This window comes from Vipera ursinii (genome assembly GCF_947247035.1).
Source record: "Vipera ursinii genome assembly, chromosome: 7".
NCBI classification, from domain to species: Eukaryota; Metazoa; Chordata; class Lepidosauria; order Squamata; family Viperidae; genus Vipera; species Vipera ursinii.
The window spans coordinates 68,579,956-68,603,143 of record NC_139521.1 but is presented as its reverse complement, the minus strand read 5'-3'; the positions used below and the strand labels follow the sequence as shown (position 1 = coordinate 68,603,143).

General features: G+C 41.6%; 1 protein-coding gene across 1 annotated transcript in view; it reads left to right on the top strand.

Moving 5' to 3' along the window:
* Positions 1 to 2,201: 2,201 nt before the first annotated feature.
* Positions 2,202 to 23,188, top strand: part of BMP3 (bone morphogenetic protein 3) — a gene marked incomplete at its 5' end in the record, with an annotated part of 33,258 nt that continues 12,271 nt past the window's right edge. The window contains 2 exons of the mRNA XM_083367171.1: positions 2,202 to 2,538; positions 20,559 to 21,469. Of these exons, the coding sequence (XP_083223297.1) occupies positions 2,202 to 2,538; positions 20,559 to 21,469 (1,248 nt within the window). The remainder of the gene's footprint in view (positions 2,539 to 20,558; positions 21,470 to 23,188) is intronic.

Here is a 23,188-nt window from a genome sequence, read left to right as displayed (position 1 = left end):
GACCAGAATGCTAGCGGAACCCACAAAATGTCGCATCTGGAGGTTGCATACGGAAGCCGTTTGCTGCCTTGTGCTCTATTTGAGCTTGTAACATTAGCTGAAGAGCAGGGTACAAATGCAAGGAATTACTTTTTGCCCACTGTGTATCAAATCCATCTGGGGAAAATGAATCAATGGGTGCTCAGTGATTACTCCACAGTAACTTTCCCTTGAAGTCTACTAAATTTAGACTGGGCATTCTCCAAAGGGTTTTAAGGCCATCTTGTTGGTGCTGATTTGAAATGACTAGACAAGGACATATATATAGATTTTATTTCTATTTAGAGGAATAATATTTCGTGCAAGGGAAACAAAAGCATCATTGCCTTCTCCATCAAATTTGCAGGCAAAACATGCCTAAATAAATCAGAGGTAGTCTTATGATTTTAGCTTCCCCCATGACATGTCTGGTTTTATACCCATTTCCAATAGTAACTACTCTAGTAATTCAGCTAACAGCTCATTAGCAGGCCAAGCAAAGTAGAAATGAAGTATGAAAATGAAGTAATATTTGATAATTCTTAATGAAGTGAATGCAAAACACAATTTTAGTTTAAAAACTTTTAGTCATTTTGATTTACTACTTTCGTTTTGAAGTCAGCGGTTGTATTCTCTCCCAATGTCTTTCTGAAATGATCCTTAATCTAAATGACATTTAGAATGGGGATCGAATTCCCCATCAGATTGGGTAGATGAGTTCTCTACATTTCTCATTGGAAAGCAGATGTTCTCTGTCAATTTCTCAATTTCTTTTCTTGTAGTAGTGAAAGCGGCAGCTACCTGGATTCCTAGCCTTATCCACATTTTTTAAAGGTAGAATGAGGAGCTGCAATCTAGGCAGGTCCTACGTTTCTTCTCTCTGGATCTTTCTACGTTATCTCAGCCTCACCATGCCTCCTGAAGCTACTGGCCTGCCTTACAGGGCTGTTGTGTCAAACGGCACGATCATTTGAACTAAGAGCCTTGGTGAAGCAGTGGGTTAATACCTCCTTAAGTAACACCAGCTGCCTGCAATTAGTGCAGGTTCGCATCCCACCAGGCTCAAGGTTGACTCAGCCTTCCATCCTTCCGAGGTAGGTAAAATGAGGAGCCAGATTGTTGGGGGCAATAAGCTGACTTTGTAATAATGCCGCTTGGGGTGTGTGTGAAAGCCCTAATAAGCAGGCAGATACATAGAATGAAGGCTACTGCTAAGCTTGTAAGCCGCCCTGAGTCTTCGGAGAAGGGCGGGATATAAATGGAATAAAAATAAAAAAAAATCAGGAAAGAGTTTGGGTTCCTAGCAAGCAGCGCCGCCTTCCGTTTGCCTCGCCGCGCCAAGATCCTCGCCCCGAGCAGCTCACTCCAGGGTCCAACCCCCCCCCCAAAACTCCTTCCCCTTGGGATAAAATCCGGGCAGGGGGACGGACGAACAGATGTTGCCCACACCCACACCCCCAGATCTTTCCCCAGCGCAACTGCACCGCTTGGGCCGCCCAGCGGCGCGGAGCCCGCAGCAACTCCGGGTGGCTGGGAGAGCAAAGCCAGCCCGCCTGCCCGCTCTTCTCCCGCCGCTCTCGATCCAGCAATCCGGGGCTGCGGATCGCCTTGGCATCGCGGGCGGGATTTGATGGGTGGCGCAACCCCCCCACCCCTCACCCCCCTCCGTGCTGTGAGACTTTCCCTCTCGCAGCCGGCTTGGCTACCCAGAGGAGGCGGCGCGATTGGCTGCCGCTTCGCCGGCGCTGCGAGCCCTGCACACACGCACACGCGCACACGCCGTACAAAACTCAGCCCAGGGCTGCGCCTGCCCCACTAGAGGCAGGGGCGAAAGAACCTGCCGGAGCTTCTGCTGCTGCTGCCGGTGCTGCGCACGCGCGCGCGCGCCTCCGTCCGAGGCGCTCGCGCCAGCTTCTGCCCTTGTCGCGCCGGCAAATCGCGCCGGCAGGTTGAGAGCCGCCGCCCTCGCTCACCCCGACCCGACTCCCCCCGCCAGCCCAGCTCCGGCCCTCCCTTCACCCACCCACCCCAGGTTTCCCCACCACCCCACGCGCGGCCGTGGCAGCGGCGGGACTCGGCTGCCTTCGCTCGGCTCCCGCTCCCTCGGCGCGCTCCGGAGCTGGACGGGAGGCTGAGTAAGCGAGTCCTCCTCCTCCTCCTCCGGCACCCCGAGGCGGGACGGCATGGCAGGCTCTCTGCGCGCGCTGCTCTGCTGGTGCCTCTGGCTTAGCTGCTGCAACCTGGTGGCCGAGGGGTCCGGGGAGAGCCCGGGCTGGCTCGGCCAAAGGAGCGTCGGAGGAGGGCGGCGAGGCGTCGGCGGGCGCAGGAGCCGGGCGGCAGAAGCGGAGCAGCCCGTCCCGCCGACGGTGGTCTCCGCCGGAGACAAGGTGTCGGAACACATGCTTCGTCTCTACGTCCGCTACAGCGGCCGGGCTCAGGACTCCGAGGCGGCCGGAACGTCCCGGCTGCTTCATCTCCAAGAAGGCAACACGGTGCGAAGCTTCCGAGCGCTGCCGCCGGGTGAGTCCGAGGGCTCCGCGCGAGGAGAGCGCAGAAAGCGGCGCGGGGGACGGGCGGACGCTTCCCTCAGGACGCGAGTCCCGTTTTGCGTCCAGTGAGCGCGGGCGGGTGGAGAGAGAGAGAGAGAGAGAGAGACGGAGGGCGGGTGGGTGGGTGCGCGCGAGGCGCGTGCGGCTGCCCCCTTCGTGACAGGTGCGGCTCTCGCGGGGATTCGTTCCCCGGGCGAGTCGCGCGACCGGACGAGAGGTTTTTTTTGGGGGGGGGCAAGGGGGCCGCGACTGTCCTCGCCAGAGCGCGCGAGCTGCGGGCCGATTGCGCGGCTTGCAGTTTATTTATTTATTTATTTTATTTTATTTTATTTTATTGGATTTGTATACCGCCCTATTCCCCGGTGTAGGACTCAGGGCGGTTTTACAGGGCAGTTAAAACCGTGAATACAAAAAAATAATAAAAAGAATTAAAACAATTCAATTCAATTCAAGCCCCAAGAGTAAATCTAAAACCCGGTTAAATGAACAACCCCACAGTCTGGACCAAACAGATCGAAGAGCCAAGTTAGTTTTCAGGTCCCGGCGAAATGAGCTGCAGGTGTGTACAGGTAGTCCTTGACTTACAACCACATTTCAGCCCCAAAAGTGCCTGTGTGGCTAAGTGAGCAAATTTACAACCTTTCTTGCCACTGTTGTTAAATGAAGTCACTGCGGTGGTGAAATCGGTAAAACGCGGTTGTTAAGTGAATCTGGTTTTCCCCGCTGACTTTGCTTGTCAGAAGGTCTCGGAAGGGGATCACGTCACACACACACACACACACAGGGACACTGCAACGGTCGTAAATACAAGCCAGTTGCCCAGCATCTGAATTTTAATCACCTGACCATGGGGAATGCTACGATGGTCGTAAGTGTGAAAAACGGTCGTAAGTCACTTTTTTTCAGTGCTGTTGTAACTTTGAACTGTCACTAAGTGAACTGTTTGTAAGTCGAGGACTAACTGCGATTAGCAGGGAGGGCTCTTGCTCGCGCCGGTTGCACGTGCTGGATGGTGGCTTAAAATTGGTTGTAAAACGGGGCAAAACCCACTTAGCAAATGTCTCGGTTAACTACAGATACGTTGGGCTCAATTGTGGCTGTAAGTATGTGGTGAACTGTGGACACATTTCCAACTCAAAGAAGGCAACTGGGGGGGGCACGTGGGGGTTCTTTTTCTCCTGGTGGAATCTTCCGTACAAAAAGGGCGAGACGCTGGCTATATAGTCCATATCAAAACAGAAGTCGAAACAAACTCGTCCTGGGTCAGCTTTAGGGATTAAAACCCTGTTCTGGCTGGTGGATCGGGAGAAAACGATAGAGGTGGTTGTTGTGTAAACAGGGTTTGTTTGCACAAATACTTGGGAGTTTCCATGCCTTTAAAAAAAGACTTCCCAGAGTTGTCAGTCTTGGGACCCAGGAAAGACCTGCTAAAGAGGTTAAAAATAAGAAATGGAGGTAGGAAAGACAGTGAATGTCCAACTAATTTAAATTAAAAATATAACCATGGATTTTAATTTTTTTTTTTTTAAAATGGAACTTCACCCATTGTTAAGGGCTTCTTCTAGGCATTCAGTCTATTTTTCACAGGTATAAATTAGATCCTGAGAAGTTATTACGTGCTGGAAACTTTGCAGCTGTTAATAAAATTGCCTTGCTGAAGACACTTAAAGAGGCTTTGAATGAAAGTTCAGTGAGATATCAGGGGGTCTGCGGATCTCTTTTGCTTCTTGCTCCAGTGAACTCTAGAGGGATTTGGTGAATAATTTGGCAGCTGGACCAAGTCCAGAGTCTGCACTTGTCTCAAAATCTCTGTTCAGAGATTTTCCCTGCCTTATAATAGCTCCCCCCACCAAAAATTTCCTACCTGCTGAATATTGAGAAAGCTATTCTTGAACATGTATTTGAAATCTACAAGATAGTAGCCAAGTCTCAATCAATCAGAATAGAGCGGGAAGGGACTGCTCAAGCAGGAGACCCTATAACAGGGGTCCTCAGCCCCCTGTCCGTGGACCAGTACCGGGCCGCAGCATGCCAGCAAGCAGTCCGCACAAACAAGCAGAGCCCCATCCGTGGGATGCAGGCAGCACACAAAACCACGCACCCTCCGGCCCGTGGAAAAAAACTCTTTTCTGCGGAACCGGTCCCTGGTGCCCAAAAGGTTGGGGGCCTCTGCCCTATGCCATTTCAGACAAGTGGCTGTCCAGTCTCTTCTTAAAAATCTCCAGGGATGGAGCACCCACAACGTCTGAAGGCAAGCTGTTCCACTGGTTAATTGTTCTCTTCTCTTTAATTCTTCTCTTAATTCGTAGTTAATTCATCTCTAAAATTGTCCCTTAACCGCATTATGTAATGTTTTGATTGATTTATATATTCCTATATAAAGTATTGGGTGCCTTATAATTAGAAGCTGTTGGAGTAATATAAAAATGTAAAGTATTTTTATGGGGTTGAAACTCTACTCCAATAACAAGTATAAATAAAGGGGGGGGGATCAGTAAAAGTTCCACTTTGCACCCATTAAGCCCTTTTGATCTAAGGGTTCAGCTTTCTAACCCACTCCTGCACATGTTTACTTGGAAGTAAAATCAAGGATGCAAGCTACGTAGTTGAGTCTGCTTGGCTCAGCATTTTAGTCAGAAGTAATCAGTTGGCTTATTAATATGATTAAACACCCCATAATACAACACGGAGCAGATACAGTTATCACCAGTGGCTTTACTTCATGTGAAGCAAGAATTATATTGCTTCTGAGCAGGATAATCAGCCTGATAATTTATGTTCCTTCTGAACAAGTCTTTGTCTGTTTCATTAATCAGTCCAGTATGCAGAGGGTGAAAGTAATTTGTTCCTCTCTATACTCTCTATGCATAAATTCTATGCAGCTCAGAATTGTATAGGCCCGTGTCAATTCCATAAACCCAAATTTAGTGTAGTGGTTATGATGCCTGGGAACCAAGAGACTGTTGAGTTCTACCTTAGGCATGAAAGCCAGCTGGGCGACTATGGACCAGCTACTCTTCTCTCAGCTCAACTGACCTCACAGCATTGTTGTCATGGAGGAAAAAAAGTGGAAGAATGGATATTATATATATCCATCGCCTTGACTTATTTATAAAAAAAACAATAAAGGCAGAATAAAAATCTAAAAAAAACCCCTGCAGCCTTTTTTATCCTAGACTTCTGAGGAACTCAAAAATCTTGCTTGTGTGAAAATCAGTGTCATTAGTTATTCAATCCCTGATGACTATTGAGTAAGGTGTTTTTTTTTCTGCAATCTAATTACAGAATTGCGATGAGACTCCGTAATATTTCGTACTCTTATATTAGCATATTTACTGAGCCTACGTCAGTTTTATCCATCTGTTGCTTATGTAAAGAAATAAATGCAGTAGGCTACTGTATATGTAGTTAAACCATAAGTTATTTTCAGCACGCTTCCAAAAACATATAGCTCTGTTTGGAATAATTGTAAGTTTGATGTGGTCTGGAAAAATTCTACTGCAAACGTTACAGGGGATTTGGCTGTCCCGTAGATAAGCTACTGGAAATACTACTTTTTTTACACAATGTATTTCGAGACCAAGGCATTCTTGTACAGCTATTTCTTAACAGAAAGTACTGTATCTAGCCATGAATTTGCATGGAATACTGAAAATGTAGACATCTCAGAATTATTAGCTCTCCAATTAACGCTGAAGTTTTTAGTGTTCTGCTGTATATTAATTAGTAATCTTCTAGCGTGGAGCTGCAAACAAAATATTTCTGATGTCTTTTAGACCATTTTTTTAAAAAAAAATCAGTTCTGTTTTGTTTCATCAGGAGGAAATGAATCCTCATCCATTTTAGATCTGATTTGAGGAGAGGGAAATTGTAGACTAGGATGCATTTCTGTCTAGGCCAGAGATGGGCAATTAATTTTCCCAAAGGGGGAAAATGTAACAAACTGGAACTTTTGGAGGACACAACCAATAAGGCCCTGAAGATGCAGAGGCAGAGGGGAAAAATAGCAGTCAGCTTCAAAATAAAAGCAATGCAGTTGTGTTGTGTGCCTGGCATACACATATTTACATTTGATTTCAAATTTCCGATTGACCTCAAAGGGCCAGATATGGGCAGGGTATTCTCCCACCATCAATACTGAATCTGGCATGATGGTTTAGCTGGCAATTGAATAGATAATCCAGCGACATACTGTCTCTCTCCTGTGTGGAAATCTGAAATAGCCAATAACTCCTGAAAGCTTCCAATATTCATAATTTTGGGGGTCTGTGGAACAGTCCACTGGTCAACACGATTGGCACGAAAGAATAAATCTCTTCCCACAGGGCAATCCACGTCTGCTTCTTTCCCTCTTTCAATGTCTTTCTAATTTTTAACTTAAGAGGGATTTTTTCCCCCCCCTTACCGATATTTTCTGCGAAATCTGATGCTGCTTTTGCTTGCTGACTACGTAGGTTCATTCAGCGAGAATTCCCACTGTGCTCCGTTACGCTTATCCGCAATAAGTACATACAACTGCAGCCTTAAAGTTATTTTCTTAGCCATTAAAATCAAGAAGAGGGGAGGGCGTTTGTCATATTGGGTTGTTGACCACTGTAGCTATTACCCAGTTAAGAGTAACCTGCTGAAGCACCGTGAAATGAATTGCTATGTGCCTTGCTGATTCTGACCTTTACTCTGTTGCAGTCAAAAACGATAACTAAGTTAGGGTTTAGGGTTGATCGTGGGGACACTGCAACAGTCACAAATGCAGGGCTGATTGTAAGTCGGTTTTTCCAGTGCCATGGTAATTTTGAATGGTCACTAAATGAATGACTGCAAGTCCAGGATTACCTTGTTTGCCAGGGTGAGATGTATATTTGATTATTTTGAGGTGAGACAAGGGAGGCTGTTGTTTCACACACGTGCATGCAATCAGAGGCCAACTGTTTCCATGCTAGCATTTCAATTGTCTGATTGCTTTTCATGAATTTTCAACCAAAGTGCTCCCAGATATATATATATATATTCTTGCTTTCTTAAGCCACTCGAGCTTCCCCAATGAAGCCTTAATCCTACAGTTGTTTTTAATGTAATATATCTAGACCTTTCGCATGATGAGCCCACCTGGTCCCAAAATAAAGACGAGGGATTATGTGTCAGTGGGACAGTTAAATTATTTGCAGTTTGAAAAAAATCCCTTTGCACTGAATTGTAGTGAAGTCTCAAATCATTGTTTTCTATAGTATGGATACATTTTTCCCACTCACGAGTATGGGCGCCGCAATTTGAGCTAGGCGTCTTATTAATTCCATGTTTTGCCATGATAGCCATCTGGGTCCAAGCATTCCGGTGCACGTAAAGGTGTGGATAGTGGTCAGAGTCATTCCAGACAAAATATTGTGTGCTTCATTTTAATGGGTAGTTTGTAGGAATCTTTGAAGATAGCAATTTGCTTCTTCACCACTGGTGAGTCAGATTTGCCTCCAGGCAAAGTTATTTTTAAAAGCTAAAAAACAGTTGTTGCTTACCCCCCACACACACACACAAACGTTGCTGAAATTGATAATTCCATGCATAATTAATGTAGGGAGAGATGGACATGGATTCTAAGTCATGCTGGTTGGGAATTCTTACAGCCTATTACATCAAGAGGCCAAAAGCTTAGAAAGTTTTGTGATTGTTGCAAGGATAATTCTGGTCTGCTTGCTTTGAGAAGGACTTTTTGGGGGGGTCTCTCAGGTGAATGTTCATTTGTTTTTTTAATTCATTGAGCATAGTAATAATCAGTATTCTAGAAGGAGAAAAGGATGAAGTTTAGTTTCTGATCAGATGTACAATCTCCTTGAAGCTACCATTTTTATTTCAGAAAGTGGGATTCTGAGTCCTTTGGGAGAAGGGCGGTATACAAATTTAAATAAATAAATAAATAAATAAATAAATAAATAAATAAATAAATAAATAAATAAATAAATAAATAAAGCAAGCAAGCAAGCAAGCAAGCAAGCAAGCAAGCAAGCTATGTTTTCTTACCAGAAGGTTTAATTTAGGTTAATCCAATTTAGGTTTAATGCAAGGCAGTGTAGCAGGATAGCCCTCACCTTACAACAGTTCATTTAATGACCGTTCGAAATTACAACAGCACTGAAAAAAGTGACATATGACTGTTTTTCAGTCTTAACGACCATTGCAGCATCTCCATGGTCACGTGATCAGAATTCAAACACTCGGCAACTGGCATGTATTTACGACCGTTGCAGTGTCCCCCGTGATTCCCCTTTTGCGACTTTCTGACAAGCAAAGTCAACGGGGAACGCCAGATTCACTTAAGCAACCATAATACTAACTTAACAACTGCAGTGATTCACTTAACCATCGTGGCAAGAGAGGTTGTAAAATGGAGCAAAATTCACTTAACAACATCTTGCTTAGCAACAGAAAATTTGGGCTCAATTGTTAGTTGACACTACCTGTCATGTATATAGTCAGGATGATATCAAGGCTTGAATGTTACCTAACCACAACAAAGTGGTTTCCCTTTACATTTTACTTCCATATGGAAGGTGACCTCTGCAGACAGCCTGAAGATTTGACCCAGGTTCAAGACCCTCAACCAGCGTATCTTTCTGTCCCTCTCTCTTTACCTCTCTTTCACCAACCTACAGCATTGTTGTTCTAGAGAAAATTATCAGAGACTCCTATATACACTCCCCTGAGCTCCTAATGAAAGGTGGGAGATAAATCAAGAAAATTAAATATAATTAATTACGGGAGAGGGGAGCATTCTTTTGCCTGCAGATAAGTCCTGTGTATGTTTATTTAAAAGCGAAATCTCAGAAACTTTATTCTACAATTACTGCCCTGAAGTTACTTCTTTGTACCAAGGAAACCCTTTCAGGCAAATCCAAGCAATTAAAAGTTCAGCTGAATGAGTACAAAGGTGGAATATAAACAAAAAAAAACCCTAAATAAAGGAAACAATCATAACTCTCACTTGAAAGTGATGGGATCTAAGCCCATACTTACGGTGTAGTAAAAGTGGAACATATTTGTGTTTTTCCTTTCCCCTAGGTTGTTCCTAATTGTCTCACTAAATCCACCCATTTTAAAGTTCCCCAGATTGGGAAATACTAATTTATACTGTGTAGCGTATCCAGGGCTTTTTTTCTCATAGAACGCTCAGAACGGAGTTCCGGCACCTTTTTTGGATGGAACCTTGTAGGGTAGGCAAGGCCGGCTGTATGACATGTGTGAGTTCCGGCACCTTTTTCTTTTACAAAAAAAAGCACTGAGTGTATCATAAATTTACACTGTATAATGATGTGGTATAATATGCACTGTGTATTACGTTATAGTCCTTAATGTGGCCACACTGCAGCAAAGTCCATATCAATCAAATGTAGTAAGACTATTTATTTATTAAAGTTATATGCCATCCATCTCCCATCAAAGTGATTCACTTACAACAGAATAAAAGAAGAATATAAAAACATTAAAAATATTACAAGTTTATATTACAGAGATATCTTTGTTCATCTTTGGACTCAATGAGAAAGACCCGTTTGTGAATATTATATTAACTGTAGTTTTTAAAAGTCATAATCTGAATTTAAAATAATCATATTGACCTAATAACCAAATTCATGCTTTGTGAAAGGACATAACTATGCCAGTAAAGGGGCAAAATTTCTCTGAGCACCGCACATATTGCAGTTCTGTTAAAAAAAACAAAAAACCCAAGCCTTAACTTGAATAGTATTTCTAAGGACAGCATGCTCCTTACAGGAGTGAATAATAACAATTTATTTCTTCTGGAAAAATTCAAAGAATTTCTGGTTAGAACAGTGAAAACATTTGCTTTCTTTTTCACCTGATAAATGGAGTGTCAGGCCTACAGATAATCCTCAACTTACAACCATTAGTTTAATGTTACAACAGCATTGGAAAAAGTGACTTATGACTGCTTTTCACACTTAAAGCATCCCCATGGTCACGTGATGAAAATTCGGATGGTTGGCAAATGGCCAGTATTTATGAATTGTGGCAGCGTGGGATGCCATTTTGTGACCTTCTGACAAGCGAAGTCAATGGGGAAGTCAAATTCACTCAACAGCCGTGTTACTAACTTAACAACTGCAGTGATTCACTTAACAACTGTGACAAGGAAGTTCCTAAAATGGGAGAAAACTCTTTTAATATCTGCCTTGCTTAGCAACAGAAATTTTGGGCTGAATTGTGGCCGTAAGCCGAGGATTACCTGTACAACTCTTCTGCACAACTGAGATTGCTGTGAGCTCTCCAAAGTCGGTTTAGACTCGGTCCGTAGCATGTTCTGTTTTCTGATTTTGATCACTTCAAAGTATAGCAAAAATATTGGGAACGTGCATTTATATCGGCTGACAGTTTTGTTAATTACACATTGAGGGGGGGGGGAAATCCAAAGTACATATTCAGATTATTTTTTTTCCCCTCACAACTTCTCTCTCTGGATAGAAACCCATCACTGAATTCTTCAGCTTGTATTTATTCCATTTCCTTTATTCCATTTATTTCCTTGCCTGTGGATGGCAGATTTATGTATTTATTTTATTTAATAATATTTCTATACCGCCCTTCTCCCGAAGGACTCAGGGCGGTGAACAGGGCAAGAATAAAAATACAGAATTACAAAAATTAAAAAAGGATTAAATACATGCCCATAGAATAGAAGTGACTGTAAAAGTTTTTCACATTTTGGGGAGTGTTTATGTAAGAGATTTAACCAATAAAATGATGTCTTTCCTGCCCCTTAAGATGTGACAGCATATTTTTCAAATCGTTACAGGCTGAAAGTATATTTGCTGTAAATCCTATAGTGGTAGCTTGCAGTTCTTAGTTTTCTCTACTAGCAAGAGGGTCAGAAAAGTCAAACCCATAAATCATAAGTTCATTTTTGTGTTACACAGAAAGACTACAAAGGGTTTCCAATCAGCAGTAAAATTAGATATTTTTTTTCTCCAATCAAAGAAATCAATTTGGCCATCTCCCCAAGTTCTGTCATTTTTACCATCAACCATTTCTCCATTACCAAATCTTTCCATTTTTGTGCATACAATAATCTCACTGCAGTTATCATATAAAAAACCAACATTCAGTCCCAAGAGGAAGATTCTGATCTCAATTGTATATTTTTAAAATCCACCAAATCAGTGTATATATTTGAATCTAAAAATGTCCAGCTTTTTTACACATCCACCAAGCCTGATAAAATGTTTCTTCTTGTTCACTTTTTTGGCATAAATTTGAAAAGCCTTTTTACATTCTAGATAATTTCACTCGTGTCATATACCAGTAGTATATCATTTTGTAAAAATTCTCTTTAATGTTATAATATAATGTAAATTTCAATCCTCTCAACTATATATTTTCCCATTGTTCAATCTGTAATACTCTAACCAAGGTTTTAGCATACGTTCTTTTACTTGTTTTTCTGTTTCATGTTTTTAAAAAAAAGTTTATACATTTAAGCAATAACATGTTCATCATTTGTGCACAATTCTGTTTTAAAATCAGACCTACAATGTTCAGACTATAAATTCCTTTGTCTACTTAAATCTTTTGGCTAACTAAAAAAAGCAAACCATTAGCAAACTGAACACAATTGGGACTGGAATTCCTATCTTACGTTGTTGCGGTCATAAATCAAGTCAGACCCAATTTTATAACAATTTTTATGGCAGTCCTTAAGCAAATCCAGCTGCCCGAATGGATGTTTTTTGTCAGAAACTGGCAAAAAAAGGTCGAAAATCACAAGCAGGTGACCATAGAACACTGCAACTGGTTGTAAATGTAAGCTAGTTGCCAAGCACCCGAATTGTGATCCTATGATAGTAGAGTAGGTGTGATGCTTGTTAAGTGCACAAAAGGTCATAACTATGAGGCCATTGTAACTTTGAAGCATCATTAAATGAATGGTTGTAAGTTGAGGAGTAAGGTAGCCCTCAACTTATGACCACAATTGAGCCCAAAATTAATGTTGCTAAGTGAAACATTTGTTAAGTGAGTTTTGCCCCATTTTACAACTTTTCTTGCCACAGTTGTTAAGTGAATCACTGCAGTTGGTAAGTTAGTAATACAATTGTTAAACCAATCTGGCTTCCCCATTGACTTTGCTTGTCAGAAGGTCACAAAAGGTGATCACATGACCCTGGGGCGCTGCAACCATCATAAATGTGAGTCAGTTGCTAAGCATCTGAATTTTGATCATGAGACCACGGGAATGCTGCAATGGTGTTGTAAGTGTGAAAAATGGTCATAATTCACTTTTTCAGTGCTGTTGTAACTTCAAATGGTTACTAAATGAACTGTCGTAAGTCGAAGACAGCTGTACCTTTATATCCTTTTGCCACTATTTAAGTGGTGTATCAATTGTCAAAATAAGTATTGTCTGAAACAAAAACAGCATTATAGGAAAGTTGTTCATTTTTATCGCAGAAATTCTCCCCAACAATGACAATTGGGTTTTTTTTTCATCTTAGAATCTAGCTCATGTCATTTTGTGTTTATAGGAATGAGAGATACATAGTTCTTCTTTTCATTTTTCTAAGGTCATGTTTCTTTTTTTTTTAATGAAACATATAGGATATGAATGACTCAAAAAATAGCTATTTCTTAAGTTGTAACCATGAATTCCAAGCTTTGCAGACTCTTTTGACAAGTTATCAGTAACCCAAACCTGCTTACTCCGGCTAAAAAAAGGTGGGTCCATCTGAATCAAGGAGGAATCAATCACCTAGAGAGAAGATGTCCTGAAATTATAAGACTCTGAGTGTGGTTGCAGTCAGCTTAACAATAAATTAAATCAGTGTTTGTCCTAGCTAGGAATTTCTGAGAGTTGAAGTTGATGCATCTTGAAGCTTCCAAGGTTGAGGAATCCTGAATCCAGACAATCACCTGTCTGAGATGGTGTAGGTTCTCCTACTTGAGCAAGGGGCTGGACTGGAAGACCTCCAGGGTCCCTTCCAACTTCTATTCTATTCTATTCTATTCTATTCTATTCTATTCTATTCTATTCTATTCTATTCTATTCTATTCTATTTTAAACACAGTATCACAGTTAGGTATGAATATGATGTCGAGAAGCCAGCACAAACCACTAGGCATAGTTCTTTAATTGGTTTTAATTGACTTTTTAATTGGCTTTAATTTAATGGATCATTCAAGCTGATTGCTTAGTTTTTAATTGGACTGTTGTGCCATCCAGAATCAAACACAAGTGAGATGGGCGGTGACATTCCCTGAGATAGATTTTTCATGGCCTTATCATATAATCCAGGGGTCCCCAAGCTTGGCAACTGTAACATTTGTGGACTTCAACTCCCAGAATTCCCCCAGCCACCTGAATTCTGGGAGTTGAAGTCCACACGTCTTAAAGTTGCCAAGCTTGGGGACCCCTGATATAATCAGTCCATACCTACAAATGTAAATGCAAATACAGGAGCACAGTGGGTGTGTGACAGAAGATGATATGTTACACGTATTGCCAAAGAGCAAGAAGCCTAGGCTATAGGAATACATGAGAATGTCCGTAGCAAAGCAGTGCTCGTTGGCTTGTTTTTTAACAGAGTCTAGAAGTTGTATTGTTCAAGGTTAGGGCAATTTTTGGTTTGTTTGTTCTGGCAACTTGACACTAAACAATATTTGTCTCAACATCTTTCCCACCAAACGTATTGGCTTGAAATTCACCTAGCAGCTGGGAAATTTGATTTCTATTGCAACGTTTATATTAGGTTAATTCTACTGCTGTATAGGATTTCAGTCCACTTTGGGGGCAGAATGGATATTTTTTTAACCTTGAATGCAAGTTTCCTGCGTACCAAAGTTAAAAAGTGTGAAATGACTCTTAGAAAGTATAGAGAGGCAATTCTCTAAAATGTGCAAAAACAGTAATATTGTTCTCCATTGTTTTCATTGGTATAAATTACAGGTAGTTCTCAACTTACGACTGCAATTGAGTCCAAAATTCTGGTTGTTAAGTGAGACAGATGTTATGTGAGTCTTGCTCCATTTTTCAACCTTTCTTGCCACAGTTGTTAAGCGAATCGCTGCATTTGTTAAGTTGGTAACACGGTTGTTTAATGAATCTGGCTTCCCCATTAACTTTGCTTGTCAGAAGGTCGCAAAAGGGGGGATCACATGACATTGGGACACTGCAACCGTCATAAATGCGAGTCACTTGTCAAGCATACGAATAATTGTAGGGATGCTGCAATGGTTGTAAGTGTGATAAGCAGTTGTAAGTCATTTTTTTCAGTGCCATTGTAACTTTTAGAGAATGCAGGATGGAAAAAGCAGAGGATGGAGATGAGAGATAGAGAAAAGAAAATATTGAATATGTTAAAAGAAAAAAAAGATGAACACTTCCTTCTTACAGTTTGGACTTAAAACACAGGATCCAGATATTTAATCTGATCTGTCCAGATCTTTAAGACACCATGCACATTAATTATCTGGTTATTCTTGCTAATATCCAGTAATTGGATAAAGGCAATTCAATTTTGTTTTAACCACTAATTTACAAACTAAGAAACGATTAAAAAAAATCTATAAGGAAGATTTCTCCCACTGCTTCATTTAAAAGAACATCTGGCATTTTTTTTCTCAATGTTAGCAACTTTAAGATGTGTAGACCTCAACTCCCAGAATTCCCTTGCCCAGTGGCTGGGAAATTCTGAGAGTTGAAGTCCACACATCTTAAAGTTGCAAAAGTTGAGAAATGCCGAGATATAGAATGCAGAGGACATTGAATTCCATGATTTATGAACTCATTAATAGATTTTCTAAACTTCCCCATAAACATGCTCTGTAGCCTTAGAAACTGAGTCGTTTTAAAAAATACCACTGCAATACCAGCATCAATCTTCTAACAATTTGGTTTGATAAAATGATTCAGGAAGAATTTGGTCAGTATAATCATGCTAAAAAGGTAGTTTGCTAGCTTAGAATAGGAAGAATCTTTTTCATTATTTGCTTTACTGGGTCCTCATGTGGACTTTTATTTTCCAAGAGTGTACACATATGAGCCAGGTGTCTGACATGTGAGAGACTATTCAGATGTATAGTGTGCAAAGAATGTTAGCAATTCTATGAAAGTCTGCCCATATCCATCCATCATTCGGTCATCATCTTGACACATCTGTGTCTCAAATTAAGGGGGGGGAAATCCGTATAAGTAAGAAATGTTTACTATGTGGGGGGAAAAAAAATCTCCAAAAGGCAGGGGAAGTGATGGATGTACTAAAGAAGTGATATGCTTGTAGTAAGTTACACAATTTTAATGCTGCTGCATATAAAGAAATGAAAATCTTTATTAAAAAGCCTAGCTACAGCTCACAAACGCTGATGCCTTCTAATAAAATTTGTTAATCAAAACAGCACTATCAGACTCCTGGTTTTTTGGCTACCATAGATTAAGTCCTGAAGTATAAATAAAGGGGAAATGTTCTGTATTTACGAGAGCAATTGTCAGAACATCTAAATCACCAGGTTGACACAATTTCCAAAAGATTCCTAGCTGAAAACACAGGAAAACAGTGACATCTATTGTTAAAGATCAGCAAATTTTAAAATTTTCGGAGCTTTGGAACAGCTGCACCCTTATATGTCATGGTCTGTTTCTGTTTGCAATTTGTGGTAAACAGAATTGGAAATGTTAACTATCCATGGGCTTAAATTCAAGATAGTGTTGGGCATTTTCCAGGAAATCAAGAGGTCAAGACTTTCTGGGTGGAAAAAAAGAGTGTTTGGTGCCCACTGCACTGAAATATAATAGGAAGTGTTAGTGCCACTTTATACTGCTTTGGTAAGTGCATCCAGTTTTGGTCACTATGATACAAAAAGATGTTGAGACTCTAGAAAGAGTGCAGAGAAGAACCAAGATGATCAGGGGACTGGAGGCTAAAACATACAGGGAAGGGTTGCTGGAACTCTTCTGTCTAACAAAGAGAAGGACTGGGAGTCCTTCCAATATTTGAGGGGCTGTCACAGAGAAGGGGGGGCAATCTATTTTCCAAAGCACCTGAAGGCAGGACAAAGCAGATGGAAGCTTATTAAAGAAAGAGCCAGTCTAGAATTATAGAGAAATTTCTTGTCACTGAGAACAATTAATCTGTGGAATGGCTTATCTCCAGAAGTTGTGGGTGCTCCATCACTGGAGGTTTTTAAAGAAGAGACTGGACAGCCATTTGTCTGAAATGGGGATAGGGTCTCCTGCTTGAGCAAAGGGTTGGACTAGAAGACCTCCCAAGGTCCCTTCCAACTCTGTTAATTCTGTCCTATATAAAAATCAATTATGTCTATTAAGGGGGGAGCAACCTCTTAGGGAGTAAGAGAATTGATCAGAGTTAGTTTCTTACATGGACTCCCCCATTTTAATGAGAAGAATGATCAGGATATTATAAAAAATCGGCTAAGAGTATCATGCTTAGAGACTGCATAGCATTAAGGCTTCTTCAAAATTCATTTTATCGCTGTTCTGTTCTAAATCAGGGTTGTAGTTGTGACAGATCATAAATGTTCATCACAACTACAGGTAGATCTCGGCTTTCAACCTTTCGTTTAGTGACCGTTCAAAGTTACAATAGCACTGAATAAAGTGACTTAGAAGAAGACTTATGAGCCTTCGCATTTACGGTTGTCATAGCATCCCATGATCACGTGCTCAGAATGTGGGTGCTTAGCAACCAGCATATATTTACAATGGTTGTAGTGTCCCAGGTGAACTGGACACCATTTGAGGACACACACACACACACCCCTCCAACCAGCTTCCAACAAGCAACGTCAATGAGGGAAGCTGGATTGTAGCAAAAAACGGCATAAAATTGGGCATGATTCATTTAACCACCACCTTACTTAGCTTTGGAAATTCTGGTCCTGGTCAAAAGTTGAGGAATACCTATATCAGACATGTCAAACACAAGGCCCGGGGGCCAGATGCGGCCCGCGAAGTGGTTTCATGTGGCCCGCGAAGCCACCTTGGAAACAGTGAGGGAACGGCCCCCACTGCCTTGGCCCTGGCCCAGAGACCCTCAGAACTGTCCCACTCCTGCCCGGGCCCCCATAGGCACCCTTGATGCGAATGATGTAGAGCTGGCCATGCCCACCCAGTAGGCCATACGCACTCTAGCCACGCCCACCCAGTAGGCCACACCCACCTTGGCCATACCCACCCGGCCCCCTGAGGGCAACTGCACTGCTGATGTGGCCCTCAATGAAATTGAGTTTGACACCCTTGACCTATATGATCACCATCACTTGGGTAGTTCTCCTTGCCAGCGTGAGTCTTAAGAATTATGGGAACTGAAAACTATCTGGGGACATCTGGTTAGGAAAGGCTGAATAACAGCTGAATTAAAGGACTTAACTGTTTAATATTTTAGCAGCTCTTTTTTCATATACGGGACTGAGGTATGTTTGAGTTCTCACTCCACTCTCTGACCATTGATGTGATAGACCTACATTATTTATAGTTTCAAGTTGGCCAGTTTTTATTGCGGCTTTGCTGTTTACTTTGTTGACATTGTAGTATGTTTTGACAGTTTGATTCATTTTACGAAGAATTGTAAAAGTTCGATGGAAGTGTTTTATAAAATGCCTTTAGCCAATTAATCTCTGTGCACAGCAGTGTTCAAGAGGTTTTGATCCATGATTTTATATTGTCATTTGACTGTTTAGGAGAACGATGTTTAGGAGAACGTATCAAGTGCTTTTTTTTTTTGGTGCAAAGGAAACTCATGTCCCTGTTTAAGGCCTAGACTTGTCTGTAGTTGCTCACATGCAACTAATGTTGGCTTAATTAATTTTGGTTTCATTTGTGTAACTTTACTGGAGAGATCTCCAGGCTATTCCTGTACTGATCCATTGTGTGAGGATTCTATCCATTCGTATGCTTTTTTATATTTGGTCAGAAACGTAAGAATACACTCCTTGTGGAAGAGTCTGTTGACAATTTACTATTGATCCTTTTTTAAATTGTCTGATAGCCCCCTTTTTGAGGATTCCCTCCCCCTTTTTGAATCCCCTTCTCCCATGCTTCTTGGAAGACTTACCAAAGATCTGAAATGAGTCACTTTCAAAAAAGCTCCAGATATTAGTCTAAAGATTAGTCTTAGGGATCTTACCAGTTTTGAAGAAAATATGGATCTTCTATACGAAGATATTCATGTCTCCATGAATTTGATCTGCTGAATGTTGAGCTCTACATTTTCAAGTGCAAAGACCAAACTAATTGTGTTAGATATTTACAGTTCTAAGCAGATATGATAATTTGGGCATCTGGTGTTCTGAATGTGCAGGCATACACACAGGCAGAGCTAGTGCAGAATAAAATGAACCGAGAATTAAAGGTTTGTCTCCATCCTTGTCATTCCATTGCCTGGCTGTAGGTGTCCTCACTTTCCCTATTTCTAAAGCAAGGAACTGCCACTCAAGTTTCAGAAGGGTCTTAAAAAGGAGAGGAATACAGAACTTATTTGTAGCACTGGATGTTTTCGTAAATAAAATTTTCTCGTTCACATAAATCGACAAATATAACAATCCCAGGTTTCCTTTCCCTTTCTTGCATTTGCATTTCCTATCAAGTTTAATCCCTAAATTTCATTTTTTTAAAAAAAAAAATATTCCAATTATTTCCCAGCAGCAATGTAAAAATTGAGCTTCGGATGGCCCCAGATCTCCAGTCCTTTCGCCGCGGCCTCAAAACACTCCTTTTCCACCTGGCTGACCTGGACTGACAGGGATTTTAATTATGTTTTTAATTTTTTAACTCTAATTTTTAATTTATTTTAATTTTAATTTATTGTACAGAGGCCTTTAATTTTAATTTTATCTTAACTTCTGTATTTATTGTATGTTATTGTTGTTAGCCGCCCTGAGTCCTTCAGGAGATAGGGCGGCATATAAGTCCCAATAATAAATAAATTAAATAAATAAAAAACAAAACAAAACACCCTCTTTTAAATTAGGCAGTTGGATAGATACAAAAAAAGGGGGGTGGAAATAGGAGCAGTTTGAGGAAAGAGCTGAAAATCCTCAACCTTTCATCAGTGGCCCCAAAGGTTAGCTTGATCAATATTTAATGGTATTAAATGATACTGAGAATATTGAATGCTGCTGAAAAACGTGACGAGACCAGAAGTGTGCTATTCTTATCCAGGTCCCTATTCAAGATCTAAATAAGAACAGCCAATGAGATTTTCATTACATGCCAAAGACTGAAGCTGAACTAAAAGGAATCTAGATAATCCATCCTGGACTTAACAATTGTAGCAACATTTCTTAAAAAGAGAAGATTTGGGGTTTGTTAAGATGGCTATAGGACAGGGGTGTCAAACTCAATTTCATTGAGGGCCGCATCACCATTGCGGTTGCCCTCAAGGGGCCGGGTGGGTGTAGCCTACTCGGTGGGCGTGGCTAGAGTGCGTATGGCCTACTGGGTGGGCGTGGCCAGCTCTACATCGTTGGCATCAAGGGTGCGTATGGGGGCCTGGGCAGGAGTGGGACAGATCTGAGGGTCTCTGGCAGGAGGGTCTCTGGGCCAGGGCCAGGGCAGTGGGGGCAGTTCCCTCACTGTTTCCAGGATGGCTTCGCGGACCGCATGAAACCACTTTGCGGGCCGGATCCGGCCCCCGGGCCTTGTGTTTGACATGTCTGCTATAGGAGAATATTATATTTATATTTAAAATGAAACCCTCATAAGGCCCCCAATTCTAACAAAGAAGCAATCATGTCTCAGCTGCTGGATGTTTTGTGTTGTCTTCTTCTCATTTCAGTCAACTAGAAGCCCAAATCATTTTTGAACATTCTCTTTTCGAAAACCAATTTAGCTTACCACCCTCTCAGTCCGTGCATAGCGTGGGATTATGACAGGAGCTGGCTCAAAATTCTCTGGGCTGATAATAAAAATAAAAGAGAAACAGGGAAGGGTTTCCTGGGACTCTCCTGATGTCAGTATTTTTGTTTTTGTTTTTCTAGGGATCCTTGGCAGCAAAGAGGTGTATGTTTTCAATCTAACCTCCCTCACAAAGTCCGAAAACATCTTGTCGGCTCTGTTGCATTACTACGTCGGAGATCTTCAGAACGGCAGCACCAACTGCCCTCAACCCAACACCTGTTCTCATCTGGGCCCCCGAAAATCTGACCTACAGATCAGGCTTCTGCTGTTCAGTTCCCCATCTTCAGCAAACCAATCTCGAACCCTGGGACGTTACTTGGTCAACGTCTCAACCGCTTTGCAAGACGACCATTTGTGGCAGTGCAAAAACATCACTCAGGACTTGAGCCGAGCAAAGGAGAGCAACCATCTCATGATCGGGGTCCAGATGGCCTCTGTTGGCCAGCCTCCCTGGAAGAGCCTCCATCTCCGCTATGAACCCTACATCCTTGTCTACGCCAACGACTCCGCCATTTCAGAACCGGAGAGCGTGGTTTCTAGCCTGCAAGGCCATTGGAATCCACCGCCTGGGACTTTCCCCAAATTGGATAGCCGGTCAGTCAGTGACCTCAGTGGTCAGCGGCCCAAGCGTTCCACCAGCTTTCTTCTCCCCTTGCAGAACAACGAGCTTCCGGGGGCCGAGTATCAGTATAGTGAGGACGAAGGATGGGAGGAGAGGAAGCACTACAAAACCCTGCAGCCACGGCTGGCCGAAAGGGCAAAGGTTAAGAAAAAGCCCAGGAAACACAGTCATCCGAAGAGCCAGACGCTCCAGTTTGATGAGCAGACCTTGAAAAAGGCACGGCGGAAGCAATGGAATGAACCGAGATCTTGTTCGAGGCGCTATCTCAAAGTAGATTTTGCCGATATAGGTTGGAGCGAGTGGATCATTTCTCCTAAATCTTTTGATGCTTATTATTGCTCAGGTGAATGCCAGTTCCCCATTCCGAAGGTACCGTATCTCTTTTTTTAAAAAGAATTCATTTCTTTCTTTCTTTAAATAAAAAAGTGTTTTGTTTCTTTACCACTGGGTGCAATATGAAGGAAATCCTCTCTTTTAGCAGTCCGAATGTGGCTTTGTTTTTTTTAAAAAAACCTCAATAAAAAACCCAGCTTGCTTGTTATTAAACTACAGTACAGCATGTAGGAAATGGGCCATTGACTAGATAGATGGGCTAAATAAAGATCTGCTTTTAAGGGCCACTGCTGTCAAAACTAAGTACAAAGCCAAAACTGGTTGATGCAGGGTTATAAAAAAAACAAAATTACAGAGGAGAAATGCATCAAATTTTACAGTAAAGCCCAAGACACTGTGTCAATTTCTTGCTGCATAATAATGATGCAGAACTCTTAAATGCCTATTTAGTTAATCGCTGCTAATCCCACTCCCTGTTGCCAGTTTCTTAAAATATAATAATGTTTAATTCTGGGTGAAAGTTGCAGCCTCTTTCTAAAATGTGCTTTTCTGAAAAACAAGTGCTCTGTATGGATTTAGGATGCCACAGGCCAGGAGAAATCCAGAGGGTAAAGAGATTGCAACCAGGTTTCAGAGGTTTAGATTGTGCACAATAGTTCAGTCAAATCCTTTGAGTGGATGTCATTCATTCATTCTCTCATATCTGAAAGACTTGCTGTCCTTCCACGTCCTCCAGTGTCAACAAGCTTCTGCTGGTGTAAAGGCTAGAGAAATTTCTTGAAACTGATTAATAATTCCCCCAATTAGAAAGCAAACAAAGGAAATATTCCTTAAATCATAAAGTTAGTCTCATCTGATAATGTGCAGGGTTGGCATGAATAGGATAGGATAATAATAATAATAATAATAATAATAATAATAATAATAATAATAATAATAATAATAATAAGAAGAAGAAGAAGAAGAAGAAGAAGAAGAAGAAGAAGAAGAAGGAAGAAGAAGAAGAAGAAGAAGAAGAAGAAGAAGAAGAAGAAGAAGAAGAAGAAGAAGAAGAAGAAGAAGAAGAAGTAGTTGTTGTTGTTGTTGGAAGGGACCTTGGAGGTCATCTAGTCCAACCCCCTGCTCTGGCAGGAAACCCTATACCATTTCAGACAAATGGCTGTCCAGTCTCTTCTTAAAAACTTCCAGTGTTGGAGCATTCACCACTTCTGGAGGCAGTTTGTTCCACTGGTTAATTATTCTAACTGTCAGGAAGTTTCTCCTTAGTTCTAGGTTGCTTCTCTCCTTGAATAGTTTCCATCCGTTGCTTCTTGTCCTGCTTTCAGGTGCTTTGGAGAATAGCTTGACTCCCTCTTCTTTGTGGCAGCCCCTGAGATACTGGAACGCTGCTATCATGTCCCCCCTCGTTCTTCTCTTCATTAAACTACACATACCCAATTCCAGCAACCGTTCCCTATATGTTTTAGCCTCCAGTCCCCCAATCATCTTTGTTGGTCTTCTCTGTACCCTTTCTAGAGTCTCAACATCTTTTTTACATCGTGGTGACCAAAACTGGATGCCGTATTCTAGGTGTGGCCTTACCAAGCCATTGTAAAGTGGTATTAGTACTTCACGTGATCTTGATTCTATCCCTCTCTTAATGCAGCCTAGCACTGTGTTGGCTTTTTTTAGCAGGGATAGAATAGAATAGAATAGAATAGAATAGAATAGAATAGAATAGAATAGAATAGAATAGAATAGAATAGAATAGAATAG